At 38.6% G+C, this 22,609-nt stretch overlaps 2 protein-coding genes across 18 annotated transcripts in view; one reads left to right on the forward strand and one right to left on the reverse strand.

The window, feature by feature from the left end:
• Nucleotides 1-7,178, reverse strand: part of VTI1A (vesicle transport through interaction with t-SNAREs 1A) — a 415,946-nt gene extending 408,768 nt beyond the window's left edge. For all 14 annotated transcript variants that reach the window (XM_059899431.1, XM_059899429.1, XM_059899426.1 and 11 more), the window contains exon 1: nt 6,936-7,178. In XM_059899431.1, coding sequence (XP_059755414.1) covers nt 6,936-7,029 — 94 coding nt within the window. In that variant the 5' untranslated portion in view covers nt 7,030-7,178. The remainder of the gene's footprint in view (nt 1-6,935) is intronic.
• A 281-nt stretch (nt 7,179-7,459) lies between these two features.
• ZDHHC6 (zinc finger DHHC-type palmitoyltransferase 6) lies at nt 7,460-22,247 on the forward strand. 4 transcript variants are annotated; one of them, XM_059900311.1, is made up of 11 exons: nt 7,460-7,684; nt 8,704-9,177; nt 9,822-9,913; nt 11,112-11,271; nt 12,511-12,672; nt 14,310-14,363; nt 18,338-18,505; nt 19,568-19,609; nt 20,307-20,452; nt 20,546-20,592; nt 21,631-22,247. In XM_059900311.1, the coding sequence occupies exons 2-11, from the start codon at nt 8,911-8,913 to the stop codon at nt 21,732-21,734; spliced, it is 1,242 nt and encodes a 413-aa protein (XP_059756294.1). In that variant the 5' UTR covers nt 7,460-7,684; nt 8,704-8,910; the 3' UTR covers nt 21,735-22,247. The 4 variants fall into 4 exon arrangements, with proteins under 4 accessions (XP_059756294.1, XP_059756296.1, XP_059756295.1 ...); XM_059900313.1 differs by having other exon boundaries at nt 8,704-8,721; XM_059900312.1 differs by lacking the exon at nt 7,460-7,684 and adding an exon at nt 7,693-7,802.
• Nucleotides 22,248-22,609: the final 362 nt, after the last annotated feature.

Below are 22,609 nucleotides of genomic sequence, written 5' to 3' on the forward strand. Positions count from 1 at the left end.
ACCTAATCCTCGTGATTTATCTCTCACACTTACAGGTCTGATTTATCTTCTACCTCGGAGGCTCTGGGAAGACAGGAACCATGTCTTAGTCCTAAAATTTAGCACAGAGCCTGGCATATAATCAGTTCTCGAAAACTGATGGTAAATGGAATAAATAGTGTAGTCAGTGCAAGAATTTACGAAAGAAGCTATGCTACCAACCACCCTGGTTTCCCTTTTTCCCTACCTGACCCCTTCCCCCACTTAATCTTTCTAAAATGTGGCTCTGATTGGATCACTTGAGCCTAAAAGTCAAGGCCCTCCACATTCCAGACCCAAGCGACCTTTCCAACTTTATTTCCAACTACTAGCTCTCTCGTATGTGCTCTGCATACTAACCAGACTATCCATTACTACCCAAGCACATCTACCCCCTCTCCCCCCCACCCTAAGCCGTTGTTCAAGCTACCATTTAGGTTCTTTGGTTGAATATAACAGAACTGATTCTGGCTAACCTAAGCCAAAAAGGGAATTTATCAGAATAATTCAGGGTGGCTCACAGAATCAATGGAAAAGATGAGTCCCCAAGCTCAGGGAAGACAGTACCCAGGGTGGCTCAGGAAACCAAGGGAGCAGGAACTCACTGACAGTCTCTGCAGAAGGAGAGTTAAAATTCCAATTCCTGGCAAAAATTCACTGAATGTCCTCGCTTGGGTAAAGTGTTCACCTCTTGACCTGGACAGGGCATGGCAGCCTGTCGGCTCCACCAAGACTGGGTTTAGGGGGTTCCTGAACGGGAAATCAAGGAGCTGCTGTCATAAGATAGAATGGGGGATTCTGAGCCTTCCGAAACAACAGAAACCCACTGCTTGCAACTCGTACACTCTTTCCCCGTTTTTGTCAGCTAAATCCCACCATCCTTCCAGGTGACCTCCTGGAACAGGATCTATCTCCTCTGAATTCCTAGACCTCTGTGCTCTGCCCTAGCATCCCTGATGATCACTAGAAATTGGTTCCTGTAGTTTTCCCTTCAGCCTCATTTCCAGCTCCTTGAAGGCAGGGACCACTCTTGACACATGTTTGTCATAATTTTGTAGTTAGCATAGAGAGCTGTACACAATAGGTGCTCACTAAGTGTTTACTGAATGAATCAATCAGTCCTAGCATTCAGCAACACATTTGTTATGCACAGAGAAACAGAAAAAGAAAAACTGTATCAGTGAGGACTGGGGCAAATCTTCCCACTTAGAATGGCAAGTTTCCCTTTATGAATGAAATAATGTTAAAACAAAGCCATTCTAGAATGATCCTTGTGATAAAGGACTAGAGTTGGAGATATCAGTATGAATTCATGTTTAGCTTACTATAAATATAGATGGTTTCATATATAAAATTTTATCAATATGTATATATACATGAGTTAGTATACACACATTTCCCCTTGCTCTGTGAGCTGAAAGGGCCCAGAACCAATAATACCTCAGTACCAATAAGCACACCTAGTGTCCAGATCTTGGTTTCTAACACCATTTTTCAATAAAAGGAATTAGGATTCCGTGGAGAAATGGCTGGTGATTCTAGGACTGGTGTAGGAAAAATACAAGATGATCCTGGAGTACCTTATAATATCAGAAAGTATGAAAGTGTTAAAAAGGGGGAAAAAAAACCCCACAATGATGGGAGTATAGCAAAAGGACACAAAAGCCAGATGGAAGGGCTTCCAATGGTCAAAGCTGGCATAATCTGAGCAACAAAATAAAGTGGTATTAGAATATAACATGAAGTATTTAATAAACGAGTCCATGGATATGACTGACTGAATTAATAAGTGGAGGAGAATAGACAAATCTTTCCTGTATAGAAGAATTCCAAATAATTTACCTAAATACTCAGCCCTCAAGGAGGCGGAGCATGACTCCCTACTCCTTAAGTGTGGGCTGTGCCTGTGATTTCCTTCCAAACAGCACGGAAAGGAGGAAAAGAGTAACTTTATAGTGGAGGAACCTGACACATAATACCTCAGCCAGGTGATCAAAGTTAACATCAGGAGTGATAAGTTACCTTACAGTGTGTACTCTTGATGTGATATGATGAAAATGGTGCTTAACCTCTGTGGTCTTCCTCTCAAAAACCTAGAACCCGAGTCTAATGATGAGAAAAACATCAGGCAAATTCCAACTGAGGAACATTCTATAAAATATCTGATCAGTACTCCTCTAAACTGTAAAGTCATCAAAAATAAGCAAAGGGCTGTGAAACTGTCACAACTAAGAGGAACCTGAGGAGCCATGACTACTAAATGTTTTGTAGTACCCTGAACTGGATCCTAGAATAGTAAAAGGACATTAGGTAAAAAACTAAGGAAATCTGAAAAAAGTATGGACTTCAGTTAATAATAAGTATCAATATGGGTTCACTGGCTGCAACCAATGTATCATATTAATGTAAGATGTTAACAATAGAGGAAACTGGGCATGGAGTATATAGGGATTCTCTGTATTATCTTTGTGATTTTTCTGTAAATCTAAACCTGTTCTAAAATTAAAAGTTTGTTGTTTTTTTAATCAATGAAGCTATTACTTAGGTTAACTAAATTGTTTAAGGGAGAGAGGATCCTCTGGGATTAGAGTGTGGGTATGTGTGCGTGTGTGTATATGCCTAACTCAAGTCCTACCCACTCTACTTCAACTCATTCTGTACCTGACTTCCTGAATTAGGTCTGGAACCATCTCTTCAACTCTAATTTTATAGAACAACAGAAATGTAATACACGCGAGTCACATAATGTAATTTCAAATTTTCTAGTAGCCACATTTCAAAAAGTAAAAAGGAACAAGAGAAGTTAATTTTAATATATACATTTTTTTAGTTTTAATAATATTTAACTCAATACATCCAAAACATTATCATTTCACTATGTGGCAACAGCCGCATTTCAAGTGCTCAATAGCTACACATCAACATTACAGCTCCAGAGCCACGTATGTTTTAAGCAAACCACAGTATTCATAAATAAAAGCAGATTTTTCTGAATCCTCTGACTACAACCACTTTGCAAAGGCAAGAGAGAATCATGGAACAATGCTATGGCTTCTTCCGTACACGGCCATGTCTAGATGGTGTCCAAAAGCCTCCAGGGCTTGGCATAACCAATCAGTTAGACTGAAGCATTTCCTTCCAGAAAGGACACCTGTCTTGCCCCACCACTTCTACTTCTCCCCCTGACTCCCTCTTTGATATCCTGAGTTCAAAGCCCCATTCCAAGTCCACATCCCGAAGACCCTAATCACTCATCTCCCCTCAAATGTAGGTGTTCATCAAGAGAGATTCACCCAACTCTAGTCTAGCACAGAAAGGAAGCAAAATTGAGGTCCAAGGTTCCTTTAAGAGTTCAACTAACATCACAAAGTCTGAGAAGCTGGGTCCTGACTAACCCTACAGCTGTTGTCTCCACCAACAGCAGTATCACTAGTGGCTAATTTATCATGTACTTTCTCTGGGGAGAAAAAAAAGTGTGCTAGGGTGTTATATGCTTTGTTTCATTTGATTTTTACAACACTGTAAGGTTGAAACTATTATCCCCTACCCCCGATTTTCCAGGTGGAGGAGACAGGCTTAGAGAGGCTAGGCTATTTGCTCAAGGCTGCACATCTAGTAAGCAGCAGAGCTGGGATTCTAAACAGATCTGATGCCATGTGTGAACTGTAATCAATTTGCCATAATGCCTTTCTTGGTATTTCTGACTATATCTACAAAATGATAGGCTTCATAACAGACCATTTATCTCTCTGTTCATGGTGAGGTAAGCAACTAATTGCAAAAGAACATTTTGTTTAAGATCCTTCAGGAAGCCTGCCTGAGTAACAGAACCTTTGCCCCTATGAAGTATCCCCCCTCTTAGGATTCATCATCAGAGGAAAAGGAGTGTCACAATTAGTATTAGCAATGGTTTCCACTCATCCATTGTCCTGACTTTACCACAGAATACTAATCATTAAAATCAAAGTTTGAATACAGTGCCATAAGAATATTATTTAAGAAGGGACTGATCTATCTCATCAGTCCAATTACTAAAACTATGTAAAATTCAAACACTTTAGTCTAACAGGAAAGTTTTTTTTTTATTGTTTAAAATGTATCATAGAATAATCAAATTTCTTTTCTAAAATAAAGTTTTAAAATTTCAATCTTTTCTATTCTCTTTGGAAGTAACACTTTAATACACTGTACATGCACAGCAGAGGTAGTACATTGTACATTGCACACACTTAGTTGCAATCAATCCTACCCACTCTACTTCCATTTCAGTAAGTTAATATTTGGGGGAACAAACTGCTTTGACTGAAAATTTTGCTCCAATTTTTAACCTTCTTAACTCAGGTAAATTCTGGGTCAACCACCAAAGATGCCAGGAAGAGATTATAATTACTTTTATTCATACTGGTTTTTGCCATGGATGTACATATTAATTTGTTAGTCCACAGATATACATCTGAAATTCATAACTACACAGATATATTTTTCATCTTTCTCTATTTATCAACTAGAAACATTATAAAATGAGTAAGTACAAGTAATTATTAAGAGGGGAACCACAGCATTTTCAAGAATTACTATCATTTAATTATTCAAGTCGGTAAGCATTTTTCCAGTGCCAGTTATACATTCTCCTCTCAATTCTCATGTAGCTGCTGTGTTTGGGCATTACATTATACTGTACCAATAGAGAGTGAAGACCTTTATTTTTAAGGTACTTAATTCAAAGGTTTCCTTCTATGCGGTAGGAATGGTTACATTAAAATATAAAGGTAAGAAAAAAAATCGATTGTAACAAATCTGTTTTCTTGGAATTGGCTGTTACAACTTTGCACCCAGGAATGACTTTGTTACTTTATAGAATAGCTTCCCAGTACAAAACCTATTAGCCCAAACAAAAAAATGTTTCCTCAGCTAAAACTATCACAATTAAAAATGAGCAAAAATCCCATGGAAACCACAAATCCTGATATTCTGAGGCTCTGGGACTGAAGTCAAAGGAAGTAGTCTCCAACGACAATGACAACAAAAATCAAGATGATCTTGGGCAGTGGAGGAAAGCAGAACTGAAGAGATGAGGCGAGGTGATGTATCATGAAGTGATGAGGCCATCAGCCAATTCGCCACAAAAATCTCCAAGGCAGCAGAGCTTGGTACCTATATGCTACCTTGGTTCTCTCCCCTTGTCCCCTCACTTGGACTCAAACACCTCTTTAAGACACCATCCTCCACCTCCTCCAGAACTAACTGGGACTTCAGGAGATGAGTGGGGTGTAAATTCAGAGATCCTGGCTTGAAGCAAATGTCCCTATTAATAGAAAATAGGTGGGGGTAAGAAAAACAAAGAAGGGACTTCCCTGGTGGTGCAGTGGTTAAGAATCTGCCTGCCAGTGCAGGGGACACGGGTTCGATCCCTGGTCTGGGAAGATCCCACATGCTGCGGAGCAACTAAGCCCGTGCGCCACAGCTACTGAGCCCACGTGCCACAACTACTGAAGCTCACGCGCCTAGAGCCCATGCTCCGCAATGAGAAGCCAGCGTACCGCAATGAAGAGCAGCCCCCGCTCACCGCAACTAGAGAAAGCCCGCGTGCAGCAACGAAGACCCAATGGAGCCATAAATAACTAACTAACTAAATAAATAAATTTATATATTAAAAAAAGAAAAACAAAGAAATAAAGGAAGAAAATTATTTACAAACACAAAAGTTTGGGGGGAGGTAGGGAAAAGGAAAGAGGAATGACAACTTAGGTCCAGCAGAAATTACTGCTGGCATCACGGATTGACTAACAAGGTGGAGCAAGGAAGTTGCCCACCAGTTCACAGATCAATGAGCACTCCTTTTCCTACACTTTACACCACAGAGCGAAGGTAGATGGTTCAATTTCCCTAACAAAACTGAGCACCAAAGCCACAACCTTTTCTGCAACTAAATACTCAAATTAAATCTGTATTGAGAGAAAAATAAATCCTAAAACAATGACCTACAGACAAAAATCACAAGACATCATATTTATGTATCTGTTCATTCACTTAAAACATTTTCCTGAGCCCGTTCTAAATGCCAAGGAAATCAAACATAGCTCCCACCTTCACATAACTGACAGTCCAGTATCGAAAATGAGTTGTGCTAAAACACAAAAACAAAACTCTTCTGGATGAAAAATGTGGAATTTTAAAAGTGAGAAAAATTATCCTGTACCAAGTTGTACACAACACTGGGTTATGGATCCCCAGGAAGGATGAAAAATAATAAATGGGGATGGGGGTATGAAAGGTACTAATGATTATAGCAGCTAACAACAAGAAAGGGCTTTACATATGTTAAGTCATTTAATTTTCACAAAAACCCTATGAGAGACGCACAATTCTCTCCATTTTACCAAGAAGGAAAGTTGAGAGAGGTTAAGAAACTTGCCTAAATACAACAACTTCTAAGTGGCAGAGCAGGGATTTGAATCCGGGTACTATGACTCTTAACACTGCTTTGCTGCCTATAATAATAACAACATTACTAACAAAACAACGTTACTGTATGATGCAGACCCGTGATCTGGGTACGTTCACTTATTCTCTTTGGATACTCTCACATCTCTACATTTCACAAACAAACAAAACCCAGCCAAAACTAAGACTCAGAGAAACGTTCCCAAGGTTATACGAGTCACAAGGCAGCGGAGTCCAGATTAGAGCCCAGATGGCTCAGAATTCAAAGGCTCTTTACAGTGCACCCCACAACCCAGATTGGATTCGACCCTTACCCTCAACCAACCTCAAGCATCCCTCTGGGAGGCCCCAACACCACCTCCCTCCAGGCTCGCGCCTCAGAGACACATTTATTCAGGTGTCGTTCCATCCCCCACTGCCCAACCCTCCCGGCTCTCCGGGCCACCCCCGCCCGGCCTGGGCAGGGCTCTCACCAGGCGGGAGTCGGGGGACCCTCGCAATCTTATTGGTGATCTCTGCAGTGAGCACCGCGAAGTCCTGCTCGTAGCCTTCGAAGTCGGACGACATGGCGGCTCCGGAGTGGCCGGTCCGGGCCGGAGCCTAGGTCAGGACTGGGGCTACGCGGGGCAGGAAAAGACGGTGTAGGGACGCGGGAAGCTCCCTCGAGAGCGGAGCAGAGAAGCCGGTACAGCTCCCAGCCAGACCGCTTCCTGGTTGTTCTTCGCAATCTTGGTCCTCCGGAAGTTGGGCAGGGTGCGATTTTATTTTCCGTTCCGGCTACAAGATTAAGAAATTCGCTAGGGAAAAGCCCTTCAGTTAGTGCCCCCAAAAGCTTAAAAAATATGCGGGTTCTCGGGAATCACCGAAAGCATTTTTTGCCCCTCCACGTTTTGGAAAGCGGCTCCGGCTCCCCAAGCTACAAGTCAGAGGGGCTTGCTTCCAGGGGGAAGTTTGATGCGGCGAATCTCCCGGAAGTGGCTCTCACGGAGACTGCGCACTGAGCCTGAGCGGGAGAGCTGCGGCGAGGCCGGTGGCGGAGCAAGGCGAGAGTGGAGGCTGGTCCCGCACTCTAGCCTCTAGCACACAGGATTTACTTTCTACTTGCGCTGGGCTGAGGTACCCATGACGGAGTTATCCGAGCCGGAGAAAACCTGCTCCGGGTGAGCCCGAGCCGCCGCGGAAATGCGATGGCCGAAGAGCGGGCACTGAGGACCAGACCGAGGTGGGAGTCAAAGCACGGGACGTAACCATGATTTTGGCGGTCTTCGCCCCACCCGAGTGAGGCCAGCGTCTCCAGAATGTTGAGACCAACCACGCTTACCAAGATGTTCTTCCCCTGAGTGAGGATTTCTAAGCGCTCTGCTCCATGACACGGGCGGGAAATTGAGGCACAAGGCAGCGGCATCTGTTGCATGGAAGTCTTTGTTACTCTGTTCCTCTGATCTTCTTCCCTTGACTCACTCCAGTCCAGTCCGAAATACCCTTCTACAGATCTTTCCGGCGCTCGCCGTCCTGACTTTCCCGTCCCTCGCTCCGCGAGACACTTCCTCTTCTTTTTTTCTTTTTTCTCAAATATTCTCATCATGTTCCTTCTCATATACGCCTCCGGTCCTGAGTTCACACACACTTATCTCTCCCCTCCCTTCCTTTCAGTCTCTTTGCTTTCACCCTCCCGCTTCTTTACTTTGACACAGATAGACCCTTAAGTTAGTGTTTGGGGGGCAACCGCAGGCAAATGGTGTAGACCATCTCTGGATCATACTTTATGTCATTCGAGACTGGGTAAGAGGCAGTTTAGAGCTCCATAGAGGGAGTTTGATGACTTGGCTTCTGTTGAGTTCATTTGTTACCGCCGTGGTTTACTCACTGAGCCTCTCCAAGCCATTTTGTTTTCTATGAAGAAGGAAGCTGGATTAGGCCAACCCTAAGGCCCTCCTTCCCAGCTCTAAAATTCTTCGTCTCCTCAAACCATTCACTAAACGGTTGCATAGACGCAGTCCTCTGACAAGTTGGGAACAAAAGAATAAAAACAACCATTTTAGAATCACGTGTCCAGTTTAGGTGCTATTCAGACATGAGGAAAGTTTGGATAAGACGAAAATAGTTCTTTTTGATGTTTGATGAGGTACTCATTCCATAGTAAAGTACTTGTGAGCTGCTTTTGTTTAGGTGATTATTGGAATTAACAAATACAGTACATAGTAAAATGTCTTACCGAACTTTCTCATTTTGTTTCTTTAGATTGGATTTCAAACCAAGGTACTGGATTCTCCTAGAAAACATAAAGAGTGTGTAACAGTGAACATGGCGTAATCTGCATTAACATCCCACAGTGTGAAGGCATGACAATTAAGGAACACACATGGACTTGTGGCACATGGAAATGTGTGCACAGAAAAAGGAAATCTATAGTTCTTTGAAAACAGGAAGGAGTTCTTCCTCACCAAAATGGGTACCTTCTGTTCAGTTATCAAGTTTGAAAATCTACAAGAAGTAAAGAGACTTTGTCACTGGGGTCCCATTATAGCCCTTGGTGTTATAGCAATATGTTCTACCATGGCCATGATTGACTCTGTGTTGTGGTATTGGCCCTTACATACCACTGGAGGAAGCATGAACTTTATCATGTTGATAAATTGGACTGTCATGATTCTTTATAATTACTTCAATGCCATGTTTGTTGGTCCTGGCTTCGTCCCTCTGGGGTGGAAACCGGTAAGAAAAAGATTCCTTAAGATGGTGAACCCTCATGATAATCATATATTTAGTTTTTGCCTTATCTGCCAACCAATAAGGTCAGACACAGCCTGCTCTTCGCTTTGGTAGAGACTAAGTGTATTATTCTAATCACCAGTCATTTAGAGCTCAAAGAATTTATTTTATACTGGTTTGAAAGTATGGATCTAAGTTAGTATTTCCCAAAGCAATTTCATTAAATACTTCTGCATTAAAAAAAAAAAAAAAAAAATGGAGGGGTGGTGATGAGTGCATAAGTTTCTAGGAAACACTGCATATCATTCACCTCATAATTCTACAGTGTGGTTTGGCTCTAGGATCTTTTTTCATGTAACATATTAACATCCCTTATAACTGAGAAAAACTCTTTGGAAACTACTGTTTTAAACCATAAAGTATTCAGAAATAACGGGCAGCCTGGTAATAACAAGTCATGCCTTATGAATAAATACTATGGTTTGATTTTCTTTTATGGGAGATGGGGAAAGGATGGAATTTGAATTTTAACTTGCATTTCCAGCCATTTGAGTTAAAATATTTTTAAATAATGAATTTCTGGTAACAGCAACATCACTTTTCCAATTACCCAGAGGTTTATGTTTTGTTTCTATTTTGCTGCCAAGGAAAATTCTCAGGATAGCATGTACCTTCAATACTGTAAAGTCTGCCAAGCATACAAGGCACCACGGTCACATCATTGCAGAAAGTGTAACAGGTACTGTCTGTCTTTGCTATTTATTGGGGATTGATCAACTTGATTACTGGTCTTTTGTTGTTATTCTTTCTACCACATCAATCCTAGTTTTATTTTCTGCAAGGTGGCTGCTTTATAAATAATGTTGTCAAAATAATTGTGTCATAATCTTCATTTTACTTTTACATCGTCAATTCTGTTAATAAGTATTACTCTTTTGTTATAAGTGAAAAGATTTTTCTAGAAAAGTACAGGTTTACTTTGCTTCTTGCCTTGCCAAGAGCAGGGTAAAAAGTTATACCTTTAGGTTGTTTTCATAAATCAGGATTAATTGTCGACTGTCATCTTGGCTAGCCTTGGAATTGTTCTGAGTCTAAATTATAAAGGAGACCTGCTTTTTCCATTATTTAATTGACTAACATTTACACTTCATACAGATCTACTAAATGAATCCAGGTGCCTGTTATCACAGGTGTTTTATATACAAAACTTAATTGGAAGAAAACAGAATCACTATGAAAAATGTGAATTAAGCTAGAACCTTTTTTAATGAACACCTATGTCCACTGATAAATAAGAAATTTATGATGAGAATGCTGAGGGGGAGGACCATTAGGGGGACCATTGGAGGAGCAAATAAAGTTTAGTTTGAGGCAAGAAAATTTTCTTCTAGCAGCCTCAAGGAAGGGAAACAGAGTAAGACTTTGCTCATTAAACCACATCTTATATTCCGGAGTTAGCTTGCTTAGCTTAGAGACTCCACATCTAAAGGATAAGAACAGGAAGGAAGGAAGTTACGAGCGTCTGCTAGGCCCCATCAACCCCAGTGGAAATTTATAAGTAATTTTGTTCAGTCTCTGTTGTTTTCCACTTCAGTCACTGCATTTCAGAGCTAGAGGAAAATGAGGAACCGTGCTCATTTCTTTATAATGAACCTCTCAGTGGGCCTCCAGACTTCTATAAACAAAGTCACTTGTAGCAGACATCTTTTCCTCAGATGCTGTTACAAAGCCTGCCGTTTCTTGTGTTGTTTAAAATTTAAAAGAAGTCACTGTTTAAAAACTCATAAAGATTTTTCTTTCTGTTCCATGAAGTGTAATTCCTCTGTGACCATGCATGGACATGCTAGATTCCGATGTGCTTGATCTTTTGAAGACCAAAGTTATTTAAAGTAGACAGGATTTTCTGCCTCACGTTTTATGTAAATTTTTCTTGTTAGGTGTGTGATGAAGATGGACCATCACTGCCCTTGGATCAACAACTGCTGTGGTTATCAAAATCATGCTTCGTTCACACTGTTTCTCCTTTTAGCACCACTGGGTTGTATTCATGCTGCCTTTATTTTTGTTATGACAATGTATACACAGCTTTATAATCGGGTAAGTGAAAATGTTATAAAATCATGCCAGCTTAAATAGTAGTTATTAAGATTATTTAAGAAGTTCCTTTTGGAAATATGCTTTCTACAATTTAGGTGGGGAAATAGAACTTTGTTGTATAATCCTCTGTAAGGATTCCTTTTAAAAAAGCAGTAAAACAGTTTTTAAGATGAGGAAAGATTATTTTGTCCTGGAAACTCACCTTATATGCTCTAGTTGAAGTTGACAATTATTTTAGTACTATCTATAACTTACTGGACTTCAAACTTGGTAGCTGCGGTAAAGAATAGTTAGAGGAAAAAGCAGAAGAGGGAGAAAAAAGACAATACTAGTGCTTTCTGTTTCCATTCGATCCTGTGGCCAGATGTAGTTCTTTTGTTCATTTCTAAATCCAGCATCCTGGAACGTGGCTCACAGAGCAGGTGCACATTCTAAGATACGGTGCAACTGACTGAGTTGATTTATGGGCAAGTAGTCATGAGATAAAGTTCAGTAGTCACAAATTGAGGTCCCTAAAGAGGCCTGGAGGGTCAATGAGGGAAACAGGCCTGGTGGGATGTGGTAAACTGGAAAACACAGGTCCTTCACACAGGGAACAACCCATATTTGACTTCAGCCAGTTCTTGATGTTTGGAAATCCAGCCTGGTGATGCCAGATCATCTGGTTTTTCAAGAAAAATCTGAAAATCTGGACTTTTTATGTGAAATCTGATTCCTAAATCACTAAATTTCTAAATGTTGGTACCTAACTCTGAATATTTTAAAACATTTTGTAGGCCAGGCAGTACACATCAGCAGGCCATATTCGGCCTGCATTTTGCTAGTTTTTAAACCTCTCGTTGTGGAACATGAGGGAAGAAACCACTGAATCCTAGGCTATGTTTGTCGCTGTGGAAATCACTGTAAATAGAGGAAAACAAGGAGAGGATGGGAGACGCAGTTACAGCTTAGATTGGTGTTGTTCATGCATAGTAATGTTTGTGTGGTCTACCTAACACTTTCTGAGGGAACAATAACAAACAAACAAAAAACGTTTTAGAATACTGAAGAATGACATCGTGCATATCAGTATGAGTTCAAACCACAGTATTGATTAGAAACAGCTCTGTTTGCTATGACCACAGTGTCAAGTTGTCATTTGTTGATCTTTTTGACCAAGTTATTTTAAATGGTACAGTAGAGTATGACCGTTTACGACAACCAAGTATTTCAAGTGTGTGTTGTTGTTATTGTTTATAGCTCTCCTTTGGGTGGAACACAGTAAAGATTGATATGAGTGCAGCCCGGAGGGATCCTCTTCCGATTATTCCGTTTGGATTAGCTGCATTTGCTGCCACCTTGTTTGCCTTGGGATTAGCTTTAGGAACAACCATAGCTGTTGGAATGTTGTTTTTTATCCAGGTAAGTTCCTCTATTACCTCTAGCTAAAGTTGTCAAGTTATTGGGGCGCTTGTAACGAGAAAGAGATAAAGCTTCCATTTACGTATGCAGTGTGAAATGGAGATTATTATTACTTATTCCATCTAGGTGATTAATTTAATCTTCTACTAGTCAGATAATTTTGAAGTGACTTTGCCAGAATTTCTAGGTTATTGATTTAATTTTAAAAATACTAACTTAGAGTTATATAGCATTTTATACTTGAGAAAGCTCTTCTCACCGTCTCTCTTGATCTTCACATCAACTCCAAAAGAGGTCGAAGAGGAGTATTATTTTCCCTTCCTTACAGATGAGTAATTAAGTCACAGGAAGGTTAAGTGACATAGCCAAGATCATCCATTCATGTATTCAATAAACATATATTCAACAAACATGATTATTGTTATTTTATAGTAGCATATATTAAATCAAAATCATAATAACATAGCTAACATTTATTGAGTGCTGTTTTAGGCTTTTTACATGTGTCAGCTCATTTAATCTCCATAACAACCCTGTAATATAGGTGCTATTTAATGTCTACTCTGTGATGAATCACTTTGCTAATTACTGAGGCTACAAGAATGAAAATGAAGAGGTTCCTGCCATTAGGGGACTCACAATGAGTAGTGAAGAGTTAATTAATACAGGGTCATGTGTATAGCATAGATCTATGTACAAAGTGCAGTGAGAACACAGAGAAGGAGGATGTGGCCCTGAATGGATCAAAAAATAGTTCTTATGACTCATTTCATTCGCTTCATTAGTTTATTCATTCATTGAAAGCCCACTGTGGACCAGGTGTTGTGCTAGGCCCTTGGAATATGATAAGGACTCCCAGTCCGGGGTTGTTCTTACTGCATCACACTGTCTACACGAAGGCACATGGAGACTTCACAGAATTGCAGGACGTATAGAGTTAGAAACGCTGGGCTTGAGGCCCTGATGCGTCTCCCGGCCCTTTTTGAACTCTTGGTTTTAAAATAACCTGGTTTTGGTTATAGTTCACGTTTTCTACTAGCCTGGCATCAAATTCTTTGAAAAATTTTCCCCAATCCCTATAATTAAGAATCATATTAGAAATAAACTAAAATCCTGTGGTGTAAAAACCTACATAAATGGAATTGTCATAGCTAGGAAAATCAAAAAATAGAATCAAGACTGAAAATATTCAGTTTTTACGGCAAGCAAAATATCTAGGTTGACTGAAATGAGTCCCTGTTACGTGTAATAAATAGATTAATCGTGCATTTAAGATTAAAAATAGTGGTAAAAGATTTTAATAGCATAATACATCTATATAATACTGATTGAATGGATTATATCAATATTTTATTAATACTCTGAAAAACTTACTCAGAAGATGGTACTTAAAACATGATTTTTTATTTAAACAGTAGATTCAGATTTGACTGTGGATCGATGTAATCATTCATGTGAAGATGTACAGTGGTTAAGAGTCAGATGGACCACACTCTGTTACTTAATCTCTGTTATCCTGATATCTTCATCTATGGAGTGGAACAATAAAAACTACCTCGTAGGGTTAGTGTAAAGATGATAATCTTAAATGAACCAGTCACATGATGAAATTTTACTATTTATCATTTAATTTCCAGATGAAAATAATTCTCAGAAACAAAACTTCTGTTGAATCATGGATTGAAGAGAAGGTAAATTTTATAATTGTTTCCTCAATATCGACAAGGTACTTATTAACTAATAGACCAGATTAACTAATAAATGCCCCAAAATGAAAACTTGGCTACCAAATGGCTTCCTTACGTCATTTGCATGCCATATAAAAGGTGATCATAGGAACCGTTTGATTTATTCTTGGTTTAATATGACTCCCACAGAGCTATCTCACACACTGAGTTGTTGAAGAGGCCTAAGCCACACATGAAACCATTTGGCTGTACTCTCTCAGACTGGAGGAGAACGCAACCCATTGGGAAAGGAACTTCTGTCCTACCAAGGTGCCATCACATAGGCTTTAGACATCAGATAGGGCTTATAACATTTAGCTGTTACAAACCTCACAACTTCCAGTACATACTTCACACTGTCCATTGTGATTCTGATATAAAAAATACATCTGACTACCCCACTCCCTATTTAAAACTTCTCAGAGCCTCACTATCACTGTAGCAGGGGTTGTAAACCCAAATGCGCTACAGCCCGGGCAGATAACCTAGATGCGGGGAGCCAGCCTGTGGGCCACAGCTGCCCGGCAGACGAAGCTGATTGGTGCCACAGGGAAATCCTCACCCAGTATTGTGAGATCGTATAATTTTTTTTTTTCCAAGAAAAGTCAGAGATCTGGATTTCTGTGTTACCTCCTTTCTATTTTTAAGCATTGGCAAGCAATTCAAATTAAAAACAAACAAACAAAAAACCTTTGTGGGACAAATAAAACACACCTGTAGGACATATTTAGCCCCCTGGCAGCCAGCTGGTGAGCTTTCATTTACAGCAGCAGTTCTCAAACTTTTTGGTCTCAGGACCTTTTACATTCTCAAAAATTGTTAAGGACACTAAAGAGCTTTTGTTAATGTGTATTATATCTATTGACATTTGCCTTATTTTCTAACTGAGAAAATCTTTGAATATTTATTATTTCATTTAAAAAAACAATAAATCCATTATATGTTAATAAAGATAACATGTGTTTTGGGAAAAATAATTAAATTTTCCAAAATAAAATAGGAAGTGGTGTGTTTTTTTTTTATAAATCTCTTTAATATCTGACTTAACAGAAGACAGTTGGATTCTCACATATACTTCTGCATTCAATCTGTTGAGATATGCTGCTTTGATTGAAGTATATGAAGAAAATTCAGCCTCAGATAAGTAGGTAGAAAAGGGTGGAGTATTTTAACATGTCTTTTAGATAATAGTGGATATTCCTTGATAATACATTAAAGCTTGACAAGTGCTAGTTCTTGAGAGGTTAGTTGCATGTGAGATCTGAAACTACATCAGTAAACTTTTTGTATTCTTTTGTATTTAAATCCATCAAACTATCTTGCTCTTTGAATGGATCTGGTACCCATATAGGGCATCAGGCATTGGTCATTTGGAAAATAGTAGTTTACAGCGTTACACAGATTTTTAAAATGTTGACACATTTCATTATACAATATCTAAAAGCCGCATTCATTCATATCACTACCAATTTTATGGGGAAAATCTTTAAATGTTGGAAAGCTGTCAAGCTCATAGTGGTGGCTATAAATTTTCCAAATTCCAATTTTCACTTGAAAGCCTTATTTTTTCCACTGGCAACAAATACTCAGTTGTTTATATGAAGTAACAGCCTGACTTTGTTCATTTTCGAGAAGACGTCCACTAAATACTGAAGTCTGAATAACCTTGGTTTTTCTGTTACATTACTCATTCTTTCATGTAAAAATAGCGTTACATGAAAAAAGCTGGCTACACAGCTTTTGTTAGCTCACAACTCAAACAAGTGTTTTTCTTGAGATAAGCACTTTGGCAAGCTTTATGTGTACTTTCCATTTTGTCACACAGAATATTAAAAAGACATCTACTTAAAAAAAAAAAAAAGACATCTACTTGAGGGCTGAGAGTTAATAAAAATAATTTTTATTTCTTCATCAAGAAATTTTTATGTAAAACTGGGCTTTTTGTTGGTTTGGTTTTGTTTGAATTATGACTGTGTAGCAGTGAAGAATATAGCACCTATTAATACAGTTTGGTGCCACTGTCTTGATTCCCGCTTAAGGTGCCAGCAATTTTACTCACCATTGCAAATGTCAACACCATGAAGAAGGCAAATAACATCTTCGTATTATTATGAAAGTTGTCTGACTTTGTTGAACTCCAAGAAAAGGTCTTGGGGACTCAAGGAGGTATGCAAAGCATACTTTGAGAACCACTGATGTACGGGTTTAAGTCCAAGCTCCTTAGCTTATGCATAATATCAATAAAACCTTTTATGTCTTCCTCTTACCTGCTTCTCCAACTTCATTTCCACCCCTCCCACCCCATTCACACTCAATACCAGCTAATACCAAATAGTTTGCACATCTTATGCTTCTGTATCCACATGTTGTTCCCTCTGCCTAGAATATTCTTTCCCCCTATTTTTTGCCTAATTTCTTGTCCCTCAACACTTAATTTAGCTGTCACTTCCTCCAAGGAACCTTCCTTGACTTTCCCTAGACTAAGTTAAGTACTTTTGTAGCGTTTTCCTGTAGCACTTACTGCACATCTCTGTCACCTTTTAACACACAGTGTTGCTGGAATCACCCATCTTCACTGAGTGCTTCTCTTAAAGACCGTGCCTTGGTTGTTTCTGTAAGCTACTCTCATCCTTAGCACTTTTTCTTTCTTAATATTCTAGATCTCTGTTCTCTGAGGCTCTTAATTCATTTTGAAGACTCTGAAGCTTTTGCTTATAAAAAGGGAAAAGAAATTACCCTTTACTGTCTGGGTGGGGATGGACTTACATGTTATCATGTTACAGCTTGACAATTCTTTTAATTGAATTAACATCAACATCACTTTATAAGTAACTGCAAAAGCTTTTCCCTAAAATACTATCCCCTGATAATAAAATATTTCAAGGTATCATCTCTAGTTAGCATAATGTGTTGACATTAGATTAACAGTGTTTTTTTGCTAATGACCAAAGCTCTTTGTAAAGTGCCATGCTAAATCTAGAAGTTATTTTAAAACTGGCACTCTGTTGCTCAGTAAAAATCAAATAAATGATTGTATTGATATTAAGTTAAAATGTATCAAAATTACAGATTTTGTTACACTGTAAGTATCAACTGGATTTGTACACTTATTGTAGGAATAAATGGTGTATCTCTATACCACTAGGTGTCAGTGGAAATTCAGAAATTCTAAGAAATTTCTTAGAAATTTCTATCAGAAATTCTAAGCCAGTTTATCCCTTTAAGTAAAAGCTAACAATTTAAATGCCTAGAATATAATTTATGAAACCTGAATATTTATATATATATGCATAAGATGTACATATAAATGCCTACATAAATAAGTATATAGACATATGTAATGGTATATAAAACTGAAAGAAGATCTTTTACACATACCTGCTAGCTTTTAAAAAAAATAATTTTCACAGAATGATGACTCCCCCGTCACACCTTTCCTGGCCACTCACACACAGGTGTTGCTGCCACCCAGGATGCAGCCATTGCATTCTAGTGCACCCCACCTAACGGTTCCTTCCATCCTGAATAAACCCTTGTTTCCTCTTAAACCTCCTTATCAATATGTCTTCTTTACACCTGGATTCCTTTGTTCTGCTGAACAAGCAGGAACATTGAGGACTTTTTCTATATGGAATAAAGTTACTAACTCCTTTAATAAACGTTTTTGAATGCTTAAATTTGGTCTTATTTAGGCATATTCCTGAGTAACTCCTGTCAGACATTCTCTGGATGGTCTCATAGAAGGTTGGTATTGTGTGTCAAGTTCTTCCTATATTGTGATAAGTGTGTTTATTTCTCCTGTGTGCTCTAACGTTACAACAAGGAGGAAGCAGTTTTAGGAATGGTACGAATTTGAGGAATAAATGTTCTCAATAGTATATTACTAAAAGCCATTTAAGACAGATGTATCTGCCATCTTACATCTTTGTTACCCACAGGCTAAAGATCGAATTCAATATTATCAACTAGATGAAGTCTTTGTTTTTCCTTATGATATGGGAAGTAGATGGAAGAACTTTAAACAGGTTTTTACGTGGTCAGGGGTCCCCAAAGGAGATGGACTGGATTGGCCAATAAGAGAAGGCTGTCACCAGTACAGCTTAACAGTGAGTATTTTTGTTCAGATAGTCTTGCCTTTTTGCCTCACCTTCTTCCCCTTAACTTCTTAACTCCGATGGCATTTTATAGTAAAATAAGTAATAAGAATTTTTTCAGTATGTCAAATGAATCTAAATTCTAAAGCACTCCTTGTATCATGTCCCTCCTTCTATTTAAATCTTTCCTTATCTCTCCATACCTGTGAGATAAAGTCCTGATTCCTTAACTTAGTTTTATAAAATCTGGCCAAAAGCTACCTTTCACCTACATCCTAGCAGGAATCATCCTTTCCAATCAGCCTAGTCTACTCAGCGAATTCCTGGTACATTCCTGACCCCTAACTCTTCCTCAACACTGTTTTTTCTATGTCATCTGAGCTCCTCTTTATCAGAAATTATTCAGACCAGTTCCAGTGCCCTCTCTTCCATAAAGACTTACTTCCCCACTCTAGACTCAGCTGGATTTGGCACTTAATCATATACTAATGTATATTAGCACGTGAGGTCTCATTTTTATTTAATTCTTGTATCTTATGTCTTTAACTTAACTTGGCAAGATTCTAGGCAGAGGTTATTTCCCCTACTATATCTAGTGTAGTAACATTTAATAAACTTGCTGAATAAGTGGAGAAAAGGAGTTGAAATGGTGACTTTTAAACAAGACTCATTGTTGGTGAATTTTGCAGTCTGTTTGCTGTCTCTCTAAAGAATCAGTGAGTCTCTGTATCCTCTTCACCTCAGGGACAAGCCCAGAAGCCCCCTGAGGGCAGAGAGCACATCTCCCTGATTCCTGGGCCACAGGGAGTGCTCTGTGAATAAAGACATTGGAGAGGGAACACTGAGAAGGAGGCCCCACTTCAGTACCAGTTTTTAGTCTATAGGGCCTTCTTTCCATGCTAAAAAAAAAAAAAGAAAGAAAGAAAAAAAAAAGGCGGCCTTTAAATTGTCAGCAATTTGAAATGTTGGAAAATTGAGAGTTTGTCATGTCACTGTGCTATAGTAAATGAGGAAAGCCTGTTTTTAAACATTGAGATAAGAGACTTCATTTTTTTTTTTATATCTTCCAAACAGATAGAACAGTTGAAACAAAAAGCAGATAAAAGAGTCAGAAGTGTAAGTAATTCTTTTGCAATGATACTAATTTCTTTTTCTTTTGTCAGGCTCTATACTTCTATGTAGCTTTTAAAATTGCCTTTGAGTAAAAACCAACTGTTAGCTTTTATTAAATAATATTTCGTAATACATTTGTTGAAATTTAATGCATATTACTTTTGTTTTCATTTAAATAGTTTGGACTGGAGGTTTGGAGGGAATTTAGTCCATTTATATTGTCAGAAGATAAGTATCCTCAGTATAGTTCCCTAGTGTGAAACTCGTCCTTACAGTGATACGGAATAATTCAACGGCCACTAGCTACATGTGGCTATTTAAATTTACATTAATTTAAATAAAATTAAAATTTAAGTCCCTTGGTTGCACCAGCCACATTAAAAGTGTTCAGTTGCTACATGTGTCTAGCGGCTGTCACACTGGATACCACAAGTATAAAACATTTCTATCACTGCAGAAAGTTCTACTGGACAGCACTGCTTCTAAAATGTCATTCTTAGCCATGTGCTTGAAATGAAGGGTAAGAAAAAGCCTGAGAATTAGAAGCATCAATTAATTACCTCCTATAAAGGGTAGATAGGGAACCAGGAGGGAAACACTTGCCTGATATTTTGGGTCTACCTTTCACAGTTTACATTCAAACTTAAAAAACCTCAGGTATGGGTTAATGTTAAATTGTTCTTCTGCTCACTGATGACAGGTTCAGTATAAAGTAATAGAAGATTATAGTGGTACCTGCTGTCCTTTGAATAGAGGAATCAAAACCTTCTTCACGAGCCCCTGCACTGAAGAGCCTCGGATAAGGCTACAGAAAGGGGAGTTCATTTTAGCCACAAGAGGCTTACGGTAAGCGACAGAAAGCAGTGAATTTCTTCTTGAATGACGAAATTGGCATCTAGCCAAAAAAAAAAATTAATTTTAATCTTTTAAATATTTCAGATACTGGTTGTATGGAGATAAAATTCTTGATGATTCCATTAAAGAAGGTATGAAAGTGGAAGGGGGTGTTTAGAGGACAAGACTGCCAGCAATAACTGCAAATTTTACAAGAATAACTTTTATAAACAGTCACGTCACATGCATTAGGGGAACTAAATAGGAAGGCACATCATTAAACAACAAAAAGAAGCTCTTTGTATTATTCCTCCATACACTTGTATTTATCGGGTCTTTGCAATGATTAGCAAACATCACACCCCATACTTAACTGTGCGACAGGCACTTGCGGAAATGCTTCACTTGTGGTATTCAGGTCCCCAACAGCCCTCTGAGGTCCGTGCTGTCATTGACATTTTATTGGTGAGGGAACTGGCACGTGGAGAGGCTAAGCAACGTGCCCAAGGCCACACTACATGCAGATGGAGCCAAGACTCCAGCCCACGCAGTCTGGTTCCAGAGCCTATGACTAAGCTGCTGTGCTATACGCACCCCCATTGAATGAATCGTCCTATTAAGTTATTATAAAAACTAATGAACTGAAACTGTGTCTTTGATTTTTTTATTTACTTTTAAGAATTGTTCCTTTTTAAAGTAAAGATTAACCCAGGATGCTCTTTTGAAAACACTGGGTTAATCATAAATTAACCCATGTGACAGCTTAGGCAAGCTTGATATAGAAGTGCACAAGTTAGAGAAAGTCTAAAAGGAAAATTCACAAAGGCTACAGGGAGATAGTCGCCCGGAACAGATGAAGTATGACAGTGCCATACTCCTTCATGGTCACACACATGTACGTGAATACCAAGTTCCCCCCACTCCACTGGGGCTCTCCTGAACCACGTCAGCTCCTTCCCCAGATGATGGAATTTGGGAAATATCTGTTTTCTAGCTTGTTAGGAACATTTTTTTTGAAAATTTTATTTATTTATTTAATTTTAACCTCATAATTGTGCTTATAAAAGATGGTGGGGGGTGGTAAAGTCTAACTAAAAGCTTATTAATTGGAAGTAATAGGACTAATGGGTCTCACAAATGTCATTGGGGTATATCTGACTATTTCATACCAGTTTCATTTTCTCCCTCAGGTGTTTCAAGAATAAGAGGATGGTTTCCTAGAAACTGTGTAGAAAAGTGTCCCTGCGATGCTGAAACAGATCAAGCCCCAGAGGGTGAGAAGAAAAATAGATAGCCACTTTTAAAGTAAAATTACTCTAAGTCCGCTCCATTACTTGAAAATTGTACATATTACTAAAGAATTATGCAATGAGCCTACTCTGGTTAAGGTGTTCTTTTCCTCAAAGGTGCCCTAGTGCCATGATCTAAATATTTTTATTATCATTTTGAAATGGAGAAGCCATTCTGCACATACCTTTGAATTCCTGCACCTCAATGCCACTGCTCCCTCTCCCCAAAAGGAAAAACACTTCACCCAAGTAAGTCGATTGCATTTTCTCTAGGATTTTTTTATGCACTGCCCACGATGGACCTCACCTGCAGATATAGTTCCCCCTTTGCCAGGAGCATCTGCATGTGATGCTTTTATCCTCTCTCCCCCTCTGCCGAAATTTCTTATGTAATATTCTAGATACTATAGAACTTAATTTGCAGATTCAATGTAAGCTCAGATTTTATTACCTGTCTTTTAATAATGAAGATTTTGTCAAATCAAATAAAGATCAATGGATGTTCTGTATAAATCATAGTTTTTACTCAAAGTATCTTTCTTTTTGCTGACTAAAAAGGATTGTCTTAGTTCCTTATGGAAAAACTGCTTTACTGCCTTGTGAAAAATCGACATCTTTAATCATGAGTCTTAAGACATACATATTTGCCTCAAATTACCCAATTAATGGCATATTGAGATCACAGGATTCTGGGAGACTTTTTTTTTAATTGAAGTATAATTGATTGACAATGTTACAGGTGTCCAGCAGTGATTCAGTTATATATATATATATATATGTGTGTGTGTGTATATATATATAATATATGTATATATATACACATATATTCTTTTTCAGATTCTTTTCTGTTATAGGTTATTACAACATATTGAATATAGTT

This window comes from Balaenoptera ricei, chromosome 16, assembly GCF_028023285.1.
Source record: "Balaenoptera ricei isolate mBalRic1 chromosome 16, mBalRic1.hap2, whole genome shotgun sequence".
NCBI lineage: Eukaryota > Metazoa > Chordata > Mammalia > Artiodactyla > Balaenopteridae > Balaenoptera > Balaenoptera ricei.